Source organism: Amblyomma maculatum, chromosome 3 (assembly GCF_055883805.1).
Source record: "Amblyomma maculatum isolate TAMU_Amacu chromosome 3, ASM5588380v1, whole genome shotgun sequence".
NCBI classification, from domain to species: domain Eukaryota; kingdom Metazoa; phylum Arthropoda; class Arachnida; order Ixodida; family Ixodidae; genus Amblyomma; species Amblyomma maculatum.
The window spans coordinates 69,119,354-69,135,460 of record NC_139346.1 but is presented as its reverse complement, the minus strand read 5'-3'; the positions used below and the strand labels follow the sequence as shown (position 1 = coordinate 69,135,460).

Here is a 16,107-nt window from a genome sequence, read left to right as displayed (position 1 = left end):
CCCTACAGACCCATTCCGATGATGCAGTTAGGGCATTCTACCGCTTTGCAGAAGCATGCGGAATAAAAACACTGCTCCGGCTGCCTCTTTTTCGATGGAGCCGAAGAGCTAAACGGCCGTGTGTTGTGCGATGTCAGCGCATCTCAAAGAACCCCAGCTGGCCGAATTTCCGGTTCTCTCCACTACGATTGCTCCCATAGCCTGAGTTTCTTTGCGCCGTATAAACTCCATAAACCCAAATTTAGGCCGAAGATACGCAATATAAAAGGGAAGATAGCTAAAAGTGGGAGAGGTGTGATTTATTTATTGTTAGTATTTTTTCGTGCTTAGGTGATGTGTTTGCGCAGAGAAGACAGAACACCTAGTGGGAAGTTCACCTGCAGGAGCGTACGGTTTAACATCCCCTGCCTGTCAGCCTTGAAGTACTGGTACCTTCCAACAGTTCGTGCTGCCCCAATAATGAGGATCGTTTTCCGGGGCTTCGTGCAGCTTGGACAGGGCGATAATTCCTACCCCACTGGCACGCTATTTCTGTACCTTTTGGTTTTGCAGGCTTGCCAACTCTAATGATGAAATCTGATTCACAGTGCCACAAACTAAAAACGGAATACCAGTATATCAAGTAACACATATTTTAAAGTTAACTCACGTTATAGACTTTTAAGCTTACGGAATTTCATCCCTACTCTCAAGGAATCTTTACGTCCTTCATATATTTTGTACCATCTGATATGGCTCCTATTACAAAAGCTCATTTTCCGTCTCCGTTAAAACATTGCAAAACGTGATAAAGAAATTTGAGCATTAGGAAATTTCTCAAAATCATCGTGATACACCTGTCGCAATGAACAACAGAATTGCTTTAAATTTCAAAAAGCAAAATCGAATTTTTATGGTAAGCTGCGAATTTGTAGTTCTGAAGTAGTTTTTTGCAGTTTTTTGAAGTTTTTCTGTAATCCTTTTCAGTAGTCTGTAGTTCTATAGTAGCGATCCCGTCCGATGCACCCTGTTTTGACAGAGACGAAACGCATGGCGCCCATGTACTCTGCGATACTTCAGAATGTTGAAATAAGCCAAGTGGTCGAAGATGTCTTGAGCTTTCCACTACGGCGTCCCGGAAAGCAAGTGTTACTTTGGGATGTTAAATCCCCCGAAATCAAGCCAAACTAATCGGCGTGCTGCTAAAATCGTCGAGAGAGGAGGGCCTGGTCCGTTCATTTGGGCCATTGCGGCTGACCTGGCCTTCCAGTACGTTAAAAAAACGTACTTGCCTGTTTGGCTAGCTATGGTAAAAGATATTCATTAGTAGCTAGAGTGACAATCCACGAAGAATATAAAGGCTATAAGAAAGAAAAAGAACCAGGCTATGCTACTGATTGTACATGAGTAGAAAACAAATTTCATTTAGGAAATGGTCAATGCATGATATTAAGGGAAATACTGACATAGGCAAAATGATGACATGATGCACTGTACAGCCACTATCTAAAACAATTTAGGATGAAGTACATACTTCACTTGACGTGCTTGACGAGCAAGCGCGAATCTCTGGCTCTCTATATATTATGTGGATATGCTGATTATAACCAACACAAGCGGAAACCGTGAGAAATATATGCCCATCGGTGAAATATTACGATCCTTAAGAACAGAAAGTTCTGTTTAGGAACTTAATACGCCAAGCTGAAATAAGGACAACTGGTCTAGTTGGCATGGCCTTTATTGAAGCTTTGCGCTCCTTAGCACACACCATGCAATGACGTTTCGGGTGAACACTGAAGTAACGAGATGGTGGTTCTGTAGGCATGTATTTACACATATGTTCGTATCTCCTACGGTGAGTGTCTCCTTGGTAGCCTTGTTTACTTGAGATTTGCCCAGACTTGCTTGACATGATTGGTTACAGGCCTGAACACCTTCTCAAAGCAGGGAAGCTCGGACTTCATGCGCTGATAATAACTGTGAAGCTTGAGAAACTTGGCAGTATTTACAGAGTCGATCTGAAAAGAAGGGCATAGTCATCATCAGCCTGACTATACCCACTGCAGGGCGATGGCCTCTCCCATATTTCTCTAATTAACCCGGCTCTGTGCTAGCTGCATCCACTTGACCCCTGCGAACTTCTCAACCTAATCCGCCCACCTAACCTTCTGCCACCCCCTGCTACGCTTTCCTTTCCTTGGAATACAGTTTGTTACACTAAGCGACCATCTGTTATCCTCTCTTCACACTACATGTCCTGGCCATGCCCATTTATTCTTCTTAATTTCCACTAGAATATTGGTAACGTGAGTTATTTCTCTGACCCGCTCTGCACGCTTCCTATCACTTAATGTTACTCCTACCATGTTTTGTTCTATAGCCCTCTGGGCTGTCCTCAACTTAAGTAGAACCCTTTAACTTAAGTAGAACCATTTAAAGGCATAGTGAGGAGCACAAAAGATTCGAGAAAAGCAAAAGACAAACAGTGAGGCCACAAGCTGTGGCCTTATTTAATTTAGCCTGAACATTACAGAACGTGAAAATTGGACGAGGCAGGATTTCACGAGCTTGCTTAAAGATAACCTCCGGTAGAATATTTTGAGCAGCTCAAGTTACGTATATGCTGTATAATTGCGCAAAATGGACACGGCCGATCCCAACTGATAACAATTATATTTAGTTTTGAGCCAGAAATTCAATATACGCTATGAAATGAATGCTTAAACATAGTCTGCGTACTATAATTACCACCATTGAAGGATCTACTAGAACTCGTAAAAATGTTATACCATTTGTGAAAAAATTTGCGCTCATGAGAGAAACATGCTGACTGCACTGGGAGTAGTTGCTACAAGAATAACGCTTAGGACAAGAATTTAATGACATGTTTTCAATTAATAAATGGTCTAAGCCTAGACGATAATGAGAAACGGAGCATTGAAGGAACAGCTTGAGGATTTCAGCTCTGCACAACAAGCGAGGTTCTGAATGCGTCGAAATCACGCAAAAAGGTGACGAAAATACAACATTCATTCCAGCTCGCGATAAAAACTTGATTGCCACCTCTGCCGAGCGCAGAGCTTTACTGAATGAATTTCTGCCTGTCTAGTCTGGAGGTTTCCAGCGTGGTATTCGAAATGTCTAACGTTAGCAAAATACTAAGCGCAAAAGACAACCGGTGAACCTAGCTGAAAAGCAATTCACCCCTCCCTTATAAATTGAGTATTTCTCCCTGTCAAGTAAAGAATAAAATAAATATAAAAGGTAAAATACAACTCATCCACCTAAATAAAAACAAAAAAGGTACGGTCAAGTGAAACATGACAGGTCGAAGAACTAAGGGAAAACTGTAGTAAATTTAGGGAGTGCATCTTTATAATAATTTTTAGTCATTTCTGAACGTCATTGTAAGGAACCGTGGAAGCAGTTTATTACCTCTCGTCTACCGAATTGCTTCCACAGATCTCTGTACGAACTACGTAAGCGTATTAATGCTAAAAATGTATTCAGGTTGTTAGCGACAGGTTTCGGGCATAAAAACAAATTATTGATAAAATCGAGACAAGCGCCCCTCTGAAAAAAAAAAAATTCGGCAACTCTTGGACGAGTCTTACCTCGAGAGCGAGCGTCAAATGAGAAACGAGGCTGAGGTCGGCGATGGTCAAAGTATCACCGACAGCAAAGTTTCCGTCACCGAGCAGCTGTTCGAAACCCTTAACAACATTCTGTTCGAATTTCGCGACCTCCTGGGCGCTTGGCTTGGTCTGGAAGTAGAAGCGGGGACGCTGCGTAGAAATCAGAAAGCAGTTGTGAGTTGACGGCAGCGTGGCAATGTTACACCTGTCCTACGTGAGTATGCAGCAGACAGGTGGCTATTAAATATTCTTAGTATTCATTTCCATTCATTATATCCCAAAATCCACCTCCATTGTGTTCAGCAAAGAGTAGGGTTTGACAAGCGACGAAAAAAAAATGCATTGATAGGCTTCAGTCGCAGAGGCAGCTGACATCTGCAATGCGGCTCCATCCATCTCTTTGCGGCCCGACTTTCGAATGACGTCCAGGGATGTCATTAAATTTATAAACCTGGTATTTAGCTGATGCTGTTGGTCAGGGACGTCTGCCACACGAAACAATTTAAGCCAAAGCACGCCAACAGACGTACTCTGTGAACTCGGCGTAGCCACTGCTCTTTAAAAGCCAGTTTATTTTAAAAAAGCAAACAAACAAAACAATACAAAACATGCATATGGGCAAGGTAAAACCGCCGAGTGGGGAAAATGCGCGCTCTTTGACAGATTTATTCTATGAACAATTATCATCATCGGGAACAACCTCACCATACTGTCATGCTAATTAAAAATACCCTAAGTGTGTAGATAGGGCATTTCCAATAATGCGGCATTCGTTAGGGTGCATCTTTTCGGCTGTATAAGTCAGTTATCAGTATAAACTTACCAATAAAGTGATAATCTTTGCCATGCCAGAAAAAGGTTGTTAGAAAATTTGAACGTTCTGCTTTCAGGAAATCAACAATTCTGCGCAGCCAAACGGACGTGTATGAAATTGCTGAGAGCAAGCTTACGTAGAAATCGGCCGACTGGGGATGCAGGTTGCTGGAAAGGACGCCAAGAATCTGGTCAATGCGGGCTCGGCTCGTGATATTGGCCGGATACAACTCTGATTCGGGTGCATACTTGCGCAGCATGTAGTAGGCGATGGCAGCGCTGCCGGATTAAGACAAAAGGAGATAAAAGATCAATTAATTGTCTATTATTGTCACGTGTGTTAAAAGCATGCAATCGTGCAGTATATTGCTTTTGCACCACTAGTTCGTTGTTCTGAGATTGTTTAGTTTCCATGTGCTTTTTAGTGGAATGCCTTTCTTGGTAACCTATATTGACTGTTAATATTTTGTTAACCTTTGCGTAAAGTTACACTATATCAACAGACGCATTTTGAAAGGTGTCGCCCTCCGAAGCGGATCTTTTAATCAAGAAGGCCGCTTAACAAGTTAGTGGGCAGCCCCAATGGTTATCGGCTGTAGCATGCTACCTATATAGCATATATTATCAAGGTTACTTAAAAACATGTTTGACTTATTTCCGGCATAATATTGTTACGTGCTTTGTACGCACGGGGGGTTTATTTACAGGGATCGGTCCAAACAGGACTGCGGCGAAGCGTACAAACGTTCCTCTGCCCTTGCTCTTCTTTCTTCTTCACCAATCTACCCGACCGTTCTTCTTCATCTTCCGTCGGCGTTCTACGAATGCGCGTGACATTTCCCTCCTCGCAGAGGAAGCCCGTCGGGCGAGTTAGAGAGATCCTCTGGAATGAAATCGCTTGAGGCGGGCTACATGCACCACCTACGACTGCCGTGACTGTCGACCATTCGCCGTTATGCGTGCTATGACGTAATGCAGGTCATTGATGCGTTCTAAAACAACACACGGTCCGGTGTAGTGTGACAGCAGTTTTTGGCAAAGACCACGCTTATGGAGAGGTGTCCACAACCACACATAGTCCCCAGGAGCATAGGAAACTTGTTGGTGTCGGGCGTCGTAGCGGTTCTTAGAACGGTCTTGTGAAGATAAAATTCAAACTCTGGCCAGCTAGCGGGCTTCTTTAGCTCTGAAGAGTGTGGTAGCAAGAGGAGGTTCGTCATGAATGAAAAATGGCAGTATGGTGTCGAGGGCACAGCGAGGTGTGCGAGCATAGAGAAGGTAGAAGGGACTGTAGCCTGTTGTCTCATGTTGCGCTGTGTTATATGCATGCGTATTGAACGGTAGAACGCCATCCCAGTCCTTATGGTCTGCAACGACGTACATAGCCAACATGGTGGTAAGCGTCCTATTAGTTTGTTCTACCACACCGTTTGTTTGGGGATGATATGGCGTGGAGTGGCGAAAACTGCAGGCGCTGAGGCGAAGAAGTTCTTCGACAATGTCCGCTGTGAATTGGCGTCCACGGTCACTAATGATGACTGCAGGAGGGCCGTTCCGAAGAATGACGAGTCGAAGTAAGAAATTTGATTCTTCAGACGCAGTAGCGGATGGTATCGCGGCTGTCTCACAGTAGCGGGTTAAATAATCAACGCACACAAGAATCCATCGGTTTTCTTTAGAGGACCGTGGAAAAGGTCCAAGAAGGTCAATGCCAACTTGCTCAAACGGGGCTGTTGGAGGTGTGACTGGCTGCAGTTTTCCATGTGGGCTTGAAGTCGACAGCTTAAAGCGCTGGCATTGCACACAGCTGAGTACATGTCGCTTGATCGTTGAACGCATCTTCGGCCAGTAAAATCGCTGCTGTGTGCGGTGGAGTGTTCGGGCCACTCCCAGGTGACCAGACGTGGCGTCATCATGCGTCATTTCTAGAACAGTGATACGTAGGCTTTCCGGAACGACAAGAAGCATACGTGCTCCCCCAGAGGCGAATTTTTTCTTGTAAAGCACTTCTTCGCGAATGCTAAATGTGTTCTTCATAGGATCGTTGGCGGAATCAAACAGTGAAGGTAATATTTTTTCTTTGCGTTGCTCGGTTCGGAAAACTCGGAGATCGGGGAAGGTTTGTGAAATTGGAGCCAAATATTCATCGAAATTGTCATTATCAGTCGTTTGAAGCGGCAAACGCTAAAGACAGTCAGCATCTGAGTGTTTATGGCGGCTTTTATGCACCACAGTAAAATTAAACTCTTGTAGGCGTAAAGCCCATCTAGCGAGCCGCCCACAGGGGTCACGAAGACTCACGAGCCAGCGATGGAAATGGTGGTCGGTCACAATCGTGAAAGCATTCCCGTACAGATAGAAACGAAAGCGCTGTACAGCGAAAACAACGGCTTGACACTCTTGCTCCGTAACCGTGTAATTTCTTTCACATTTACTCAACGAGCGGCTGGCATACGCTATCACGTGCTGATTGCGTCCATGGCGTTGTATAAGTACAGCGCCGATACCGATACCACTTGCGTCAGTGTGTACTTCAATTGGAGCTGATGGGCAGAAGTGGCGGAGGATTGGGCCCGAGGTCAAAAGAAACTTCAGATGAGGAAAGCTGAGTCACATTCGCTGGTCCAATTGAATGGTGTATCTTTATGCAGTAGACACGTAAGTGGGTAAGCGATGTCTGCAAACCTTGGTATAACGCGTCGAAAGTAGCCCCAAAAAGCTCTGCAGCTCTTTTACTGATTTGGGCACGGTAAAACTTTTGAAGGCTTCAATTTTCTTGGGGTCTGGTCGAACACCTTCTTTGTCAACTAAGTGACCGAGGACAATTGTTTCACGATCGCCAAAATGGCATTTCTTTGCATTCAGTACAAGACCAGCTCGTTCCATGCAATTAAGTACGATATCCAGACGGCTGTTGTGCTCACTAAATGTTTTGCCAAAAATTACTACGTCGTCCAAATAACATAAACAAATTTGCCACTTTAGTCCACGTAGAATTGTATCCATGAACCGCTTGAATGTGGCAGGTGCATTACATAATCCAAAAAGCATAACGTTAAATTCGTAAAGTCCGTCTGGTGTTACGAATGCCGTTTTTTCTTTATCTGCAATGTGCATGGGGATTTGCCAGTAACCCGATCTCAAGTCAATAGAACAAAAGTATGAAGCTGAGTGCAGACAGTCAATTGCGTCATCTATACGTGGAAGCGGGTAGACACCTTTCTTCGTGACTGAATTTAAACGGCGGTAGTCAACACAAAACCTCCATGTGCCAATAAGGCAAACACGGGGGCCAGTTGGTTGATCATTCTGTGGAATACTGCGCTACTTGATATACAGAGACAAATGGAAGACGGCAGACGAATGAAGCGCAAACTTACAACTATTTATTTTTATCGACAAATGCCATGTGCCATCTTTCTTTTTAACAAGGATAACAGGAGCTGCCCAAGGACTACAGGACTCTCGAATAATGCTGCGCTTTAGCATGTCTTGAACTTGCTCATCTATTACCTTACGTTCAGTTGCTGAGACTCGATAGAGCTTCTGACGTATTGGAGGGGCGGACCCAGTGTTGATCGTGTGATGAATACGACTGGTAGGCAGTGGCATTGTCATCCTTGGCAAAGTCGAACACTGTCACGTCTTTCAATAGTAGTTCCACTAGAATACGACGCTCAGTTGTAGAAAGAGACTTACTAATCATAGCCGTAACTTGGGTCTCCATGCCTGGTCGCACCTGCTGCTCAGTGACAGAGCTGTTTAACGCCGCGACGGAACCGGATATGCCTTCCTCGAAACGGGCGAGTTTTAGGCCCCGAGGCAACACAGTTGGCTCTTCGGAGTGGTTCACTGTCCATAGCTCAGTGCGGCCTCTAGTCACGGGAATGACGCAACGAGGCACAAGGATACTCTTCTTAGAGCAGGTGAATCTCGTAGGTTCTACTATAGCCTCAAGCGACTCGCACTGGTTCAGAATAGAGAAAACCCGCACGAATGCTGCAGATAACGCTGGCACAATTGTGTTTTTTTCCACAGCAAATGCTCCAAATTCAGGTGTCGAGTCATCCACAAGAACCGAAAGTAGTGAAGGATTCAAAGCAATCTCTCCCGTACCACAGTGTTGCACCACACTCTTGCAGAAAATCAATCCCAAGAATCACATCATGCGTAGACCGAGGCAGTACTGCAAATTCTACTCTAAACTTGAGGCCGCCAATAACAATATCCGAAGCACACACCCAGAGGAACTAAAGGTTCACCACCGACACCACGGAATAACACTGCACGGTCACCACTGAACATTACTTTTCTACCTAAACGGTTCTTAAAACTCAAACTCATAACAGATACTGTAGCACCAGTGTCCACAAGAGCCATTGTTTTCACACCATCAACAAACATTTCCAATTTGTTCATTAACATAAACACGGGCAGAGGAATGGACGTCATCGACTCGCCGGCGGCCTCACCTCCATCGGCCGCGCCCCCTAGTTTTCCTGAGGCGGAGGGGTAGAACGACGACGAGGGGAAGGTGACCTGCGCGGGCGCTGGGGTGGCGGCGTCACACTACGATCAGATGCAGGAGATGAATTCCGCAAATATGCCAAATGGTGTGAGTCCCTAGTAGGCATAGTCGGGGATCGCTGTTGTTCGGTGTGCAGCCGTCCGTGAATGTTCGCGTGGGGTCGGTAATCTTGGACGGTTGGAAAACGACGGCGGCAGTATCTAGCGATATGCCCTGCAATGCCACACCTGTAGCACACAGGTTGAGGGCGCCAGCGATCAGCATAAGAGTCCTCACTAACAAAGTCGCGACTTTGGCTGTAGAGAGGCTCTCGCTGCTGACGAACCACATTTTCAGAGCAGGCGGCACTCTTTTCCATCGGCTGGTGGTCATAACGTTTAGTACAGCTGCGCTGATCGTTCATATGCGAAGAGCCGCTAGGGTTCCAACCCAATAAACTATTGGGTTGGAAAGGGCAGTAAAAAAAAAAAAGACTCCCGAGAAATTAAATGCGAATGAAACGTGAAAGCGACGTATGACGCGAAAAGAAGGTAAGGGGAAAGAGCACACCTAGAAATATAATGTGAGCATTAAAAGCGAACAATACCTTCAGAGATGGCTACGATGGGTGTTCTCTCGCAGATACTGGCAGGGAGTCATGCAGTCATAAGACACCATTTAATCTGAGAGACCACTCGACATGGATATAAAGCCCTGAGTCAAGCAGCCTACTTGACTCGTGATCCAACGAAGGCGGAACGTTCGATTCCTATTCCAAAAGCACTTCACGAGTTAGCACATTCCCGGCTGCGCCATATCAAGGGGTCTTGTCATCCTGATCATCAGCCTGATCGCACTCAGTGCCGGGGTCTATACGTGATATCGCGCATGCCGCAAAATTAATGAGGGCCCAGACATGTGACCTTGAAAGTGACTCCTTTCGGATACATGCGTTTTATTGGGGACACTGCATAGGGAGGTTGGTAATATACAGAACACGCGTACGCGGCTTACTATGGACGCTGACCGGCTACAGATAATGTACACAACCATCACTGATGCTTAAGTCTAGATTTTCCTTTCTACGTTCAGTTTTCAATGCGTCCTTTTTCATTTGTCAACCATCATTATCTCAGTCTGCCAAACATCTCTCTAGCACAGCAATATCACGTTGAGGAGTATTTCATTAATATTAAAATTAAATATTGCGCTTCTGTCGCATTCAGCCCATGACAACGTCCAGCACGTTTCTTTTTTTTTTTTCACTTTAGTCAACTCTACTTCATTTGTGGCATCTACCGCAACTAATGATTGTGATGACTGTCAACTTGTACCGGTCATATTTCTTTGGATAAAAAAAATGTGTCGTCAGTAGTTCCCTTTCCTCCGTGTCTGTTCTGAATGAATGATGTTGGGCTAAATTTGTTTTCTGAAAAGCCACACATAGCGCCGCTAAGAGCATTACATGTTACACAAATGTGCAGCTGCATCTAAAGCTGAGCCCGAATAACATTTTTTTTTTCGTGCTTTCGTTGCGCGTATACCAAATTCTCGCTGAGAAATTTTATTCAAGCACTTTATATTGTTTTTCTGCGGAGTGGAAGCCAATACATTACATATAGTGTTTACCGAAAGTGTAAAAACGAAAACAGCATCTTCTCGACAGCAATGCACGCTATTCGGAGCAAAAAAAACAACAACAATTTTGCGCACGCAGTGGAGGTTCGTTGAAGTGATTACCACGCGTACCCGTATATTACACTCACGAATTACCAATCTCGTGGCGAAATAAATAGTATTGTTTAACGCTTTCATACTCAAACAAAATGCCGTTAAAATCTATTCTTTTCGCTTTGTCTATGAAAGAGATTCATTGAAATTTGTAGATTCGTTTCTTCATGATAAAAATTGCAACCTTTTCTGCCTATTTCGATTATTTGCGCTTACTCGGTGTTCGTTACCTAATTTAACTGACTGAGAGCGTAGCACTACGCACGTACCATTACGCTAAACACTTTCAATCCCGCATTTATTGGTATTAGTTAAACATCTAGGTCGTATAAGGCTCTCATTCTTATGTAGTTAACATAAGTCATTGGGCTTGATTTAGACGTAATATCTCAATTTTTCACATTCAGAGCCAACAAATGACTAAATTGTGCTCCGAAATAGTGCGGGCACCTTTAACAAACCTGCGAATACTGGGCTGCCTCTGAAGAACGCGAATGATGGCAGCAACTTAGAATCGCACCAGTGGAGCTTACCTCTCGTAAAGCGTGAACCCATCATCGTCGATTGCAGGCACCTTGTGGAAGGGGTTAATCTGTGGTCGGGAAAGATGAGCAGAAATGAGGATGCTGTGTTCGGGGTCACTTCTATTCAGAACATGCGCATTCCGTCAAGGGAAAACTATTATTACTTCGAAGAAATAAAACCGATCATCATATAACTTCGCAAACTTCAACAGGGTATAGCTGACTAATGCAGGCGCACGTTAGCCTTGTGCCATCCGCTTACAAAGTTCCCGGGCTAAAGTTCAAGTTCTCGAATTAATTGTCAGCATTGGAGGGAGCAAGACATTTAAGTGCAGGTGTATAGAATAGTCAGGGACCACTTCCACCTGGAAGTCTGTGTTTGCTAATTATAGGAGAGGAGTTTCGGTCTATGTTACCATTAATACAAAAAGTGGCGAAGCTGTTACTAAGAAATCTGGTGCGCCCTCACTGCGCTGCGAGCGCAGATTATTGAAGAATTCAGCAAAAGTGGTCTATTTATAAATGTCATTCAAATCAGCTGCTGAATAGAGTTGGTCGCTGCAAGCTCTAACAGCGAGAGTGCGAGCTTCGCTTGGTAAAACTTAGTCTCCCTCCGCAGCATCTCATTGCTTCGAAAAAGAAAGCAAAGAAGAAAAATGCCAGTTTATAGGGAATAAGCAAGCCACTGAATATTTTCATTTTACCTGTGCAAGAACCATCACTTCATGGACGGTATTCCTATACTAGTCAGTACGTAGTATTTATGTGAAGTTTACTTCCAATTTTTACACCAATCTTTACGAAAGAGCTAAGCATTGATGAAATCGATGGAGGAAAGCCCAGCCAAATGTATCCATTAAATAAGTGGCTGTGAAACAATTTTTCAATATACTGGACGACAGAATAGCAGCCTAGGGAACTCTTGATGATTGAGAATTTCGCTTCCTGTAGTGCTGTTTATCTACTGCTATGTACTCATATTGTAATTTTTCTCCCCTCTTCACACGCTCTCTAGGAAGTGAGCGTCGACAACTTATCTATTTCAGCGGCGGCCAAAATAAAGCAAGCTTATCATCGCACCCTTCGATACACCTAGAGAACTTTGCGCGCATATTAACACCCGCAACCCTGCTGCAAACACATAGCGTAACTTCGAACTATGGGAGCTGCAATAATTTTTCTATGCATTTCTAGAATCCCTGATAACGTCATCTGCACTGGAAAATCATGAGTGCACCGTACGTTGCTAAAGATGTAACGATGCATATTTCCACATTGTTTTAGAATTCAAATCGTACCACCTTTACAGTTTCGAAAGAACCGGTTGCACATTTTGTATACCCGACTCAGCGCAATACTGATTTTCTATAGCGCGTTAGTTTTTCATGTAATTGAAGATGCCTATCTTTCCTTTTCCGACAAGCAAGGACACGAGTAATGTGACACACTATCACATAAAAATTTAATCTTATGACCAGTAATCCCACAAACCGGCGATGTTAACTCCATGCTTGATATTCACCGAGTTTTATGGTATTCACTGAGTGCCACGCAGACTTGTCGTGACTAAAACGTGTCCCGGCTGATGATAAATGCAGTAGAGAATGTGCCTCCGCAGATGTCCAAATGATGCGATATAGTCAGGTAATGCCTCAATAAAAAAGAAAAGTCCTTTGTTAGAAATGACGAGTAGGTCTTAACAATCATCCGTAGGCGTCCTAGTGCACCGATATACTCGTTTTTTTTTCTAGCTGCGGGCATGCATTGTATTTTCAGATTGGTTTTACACTAATATTTCGGTAGTTGTTTCTAGGTTGCGATAATATTGTAACAGATCCTGAAGAAGATGAAGCTTATAGCACAAGCCAAGGAGAAAGAGGTTGGAAAAAGGCTCCCGTGCCGGACGCGCGGCCATTCACCAGCTGAGCTCCCTGCCCTCTCGACCTGTTGTTTACCGCTCCGACGTCAAAGCCCCGTCGTAACAAATTGGTGAAGAATCTGAGTGCGACAACCTGCACGACGCATCCTCAACGGCTGGAGCTTCGTCGGAGCCGTCACCTCGCTGGTCTCACGCCTGTTTCAGAAAGAATGCAGCAAACTACCGAGCAGTCCCGAACATCAACACGGGACCTTCTTCCCCCGTCTGGCGATGGGCCGCCGACTACCACGAATGTGATGCTACCATTTCGTGAGCCTCGCTCCTTTGCCGATTAAGCAAGGGAAGATGTTGATGACTGGCTCATCCATTATGAACGCGTGAGCCGCTATAACCGCTGGGACTCGGTGGCTAAACAAGCGAATGTTGTCTTCTTGACTCAAACCGCCTTGATGTGGTACGAGAACCACGAGGAGTCCCCAACAACTCGGGACAGTTTTGTCGAAGCAGTCAAGGACTGTTTCGGTGAATTAGCTGAAAAGAAGAAACAGGCCGAGTAGACACTTGCTCCGAGGGTCCAAGCAGCAGGGGAAACTTGCACCACCTACATCGAGCTAATACTCAAGTTGTGCAACACCGTCAACGGCAGGATGACAGAGAAAGATAAAGTAGGCCATCTCCTCAAAGGCATTGCGGAAGACGTCTACCACTTCGTTTTCGCCAAGGGCTACTTGAGTTTTGTCTCTGACATTATCCGACACTGCCGTACCTTCGAAACTCTCAAGACTCACCGCATTACACCGAAGTTTAGACGGCTCGCGAATGTCAATTCAGTGGCTAGTATTGAAAAATCGGCATCTCAAAGCCTCCTCTGCGCCATCCTTGAAATTGTTCGCGATGAGATGTCACAACTTCAGCTGCTTACGGGGCCCATTAACTTCGCAGGAGACGTATATGGTCTTCCATTCTATGGGGTTGCGTGCCCGCCGATGTCAGCGAATGTCACCGACTTCACCTGCCGCGACGACCGTATACACACCGCAACCAATGCCCGAAGAGAGTTGCCAACAATTCTCTTACCATCAGCGCAGAAATCCTCGCTCTTAATCAAATCGCACATCGCTCCGGCCGTCGGACAGCTACATCGTCCCGGAACCACCATCTGGATATTCGTCGCGTCCTACCATGAAGAAACCAGCTGCCACGCCTCTCTTTGATCCGGTGTACTGCCGGTGTGTGTGTCGCGGGTCATATTTACCGCTACTGCAATTGGCTCGCACCACTCAGGAATCCTTCGACGGCATCGAACCGACGCGCCGTCCACTCCTACACAGACAATTGTCGGCCAGATCGTCCTACCCGGAGGAGTCGTACTTTATTTTGCGCCCGGGAAAACATTATCGCGTAGTGCGATATTTTTTACACTAGGCACATTGTAAGAGATTGCAAGCTTCGTATAGAATGGTTCGCTTCATATCAGCTTGATCATAGATATTTTAGGCTCAATATTAAATTCAATTACAAACTAGATTTACTGTCTGACTATACCTTTTGGATATGCATGTTGTCGGCAAAGCATTGGGAACAAAACTTATTTAATTGCTCTATGACGCGTCTACATTCACTCCACCGATTTTAGTACCCTTGAATTAACGCTGTTTAAAAAGCAGGTTCAAAAAGCTACATCGCTGCTATTATCGTAAAGATAACGATAAGTATAAAGCAATCGTAATCTTGGCCAGAGATTCTGTAGCCTACCAGTGTTAGCAGCAAGCTGAGTTTGGGACCAACTTGTGGTCAACAAAGAGACTTTCGTTGAAACTTGGTTCTCAGCGCGCTACGACACATTAACAATTGCATTGGCTCTGCTTTCATTAAAATTTACCGTGCCTATACTGACCATTCAATATTTTTTGCTTTAAAGGACACTGCTAAAACAAGAAACCTCTGAATGCATGTTTTATCTTTGTTTAGCACCTTCCCTTTTAAGGAGAGAGATGCTCACATAAACAGGTGAAACGTGATCAGTATAAGTGACACTTTACGTCAAAACATAAACGTTACCTTTCGGTATGAATGCAGCCCTTTTAAAACTCACCTTGAGGTATTCCGGGCTGAGGTGCTCTTTCTCTGCAAAGTTAAGGTTCTTAATGTTGAGCACTATACCTAATAGTTGAGCAAGGGCTTGAATGAAACCGCATGGTGGGCTTCCGGGAAGGTTGTACAGAGTGATGCTCATGGTGGCGAATTCGCGCGCAGCCGCGTCGTTCCTTTCACTGCTGATCAAAAGGGAGTGGGAGCAACGGCGGAGCACTCTTCTTTATAAAGGCAGCGCCGGAGATCAAGGTTCCTTGGGCCGGGGGGCGTCACCGACATGTATGAACAATAGTTTTAGTGCCCTTAGCACGTGAACAGTCGAGTGAAAAAAGTGGATTCAGATTCCGTGGGCCCCTATCATCAAGGTGGCGCCTCTTCAAAGAGAATTTGAGCAACGTAATCGCACAATGCTATCTTTTTCGCTGTAAGAAGAGACGAGCGGACCGGTGGTAATATCCTGCCTTAAAGGCTTCACAAAACGTGCAAAGGTAATTTTATTGTATGTGCTTTATGCCACTCCCTATATTGATCTTGATATCATTTATGGAGCAGCCCAGGCAGACAGAAAAGCCCAAGAGGAGGCCGTCCACCGTAGATTTGAACTGAAGGTTCTGTTGCATGTTCTTCTCCCTCATCAGAAGAAGTATAAGAAGGAATATACATAAATAACACCGGTGCAGAAAGACACAATGTTTAAGTTGTTAGCGCTGTGTTTGGCGGTCCTCTCTTGTGCTTGTCTGTGTCTGCGCTGTTTCCCAGAATAGGCTTCACCAAAGAGCCTGCCATAAGATTTCAAAGCGCTTGAAACTTATATCCAGGTTTCGAAGGGATGGATGGTGTCTTGGATGAGGTCTATTTTAAAGAGTGAACCCCGGGTTTCAGGCCAGGTGTCCGCTCCTTCACGGACCGTATTCGGGCATATATTGTTTAGTCAGCTGGCTG

General features: G+C 44.9%; 1 protein-coding gene across 1 annotated transcript; it reads right to left on the bottom strand.

The window, feature by feature from the left end:
- Positions 1–1,702: 1,702 nt before the first annotated feature.
- On the bottom strand, positions 1,703–15,369 carry LOC146194927 (glutathione S-transferase 1-like). The gene is made up of 5 exons (XM_084596155.1): positions 15,167–15,369; positions 11,202–11,260; positions 4,568–4,709; positions 3,597–3,767; positions 1,703–2,000 (listed from the first exon to the last, which is right to left on the bottom strand). Exons 1-5 carry the CDS (start codon positions 15,305–15,307, stop codon positions 1,863–1,865), a joined length of 651 nt encoding a protein of 216 aa, XP_084452281.1. The 5' UTR covers positions 15,308–15,369; the 3' UTR covers positions 1,703–1,862.
- Between the last annotated feature and the right edge of the window lie 738 nt (positions 15,370–16,107).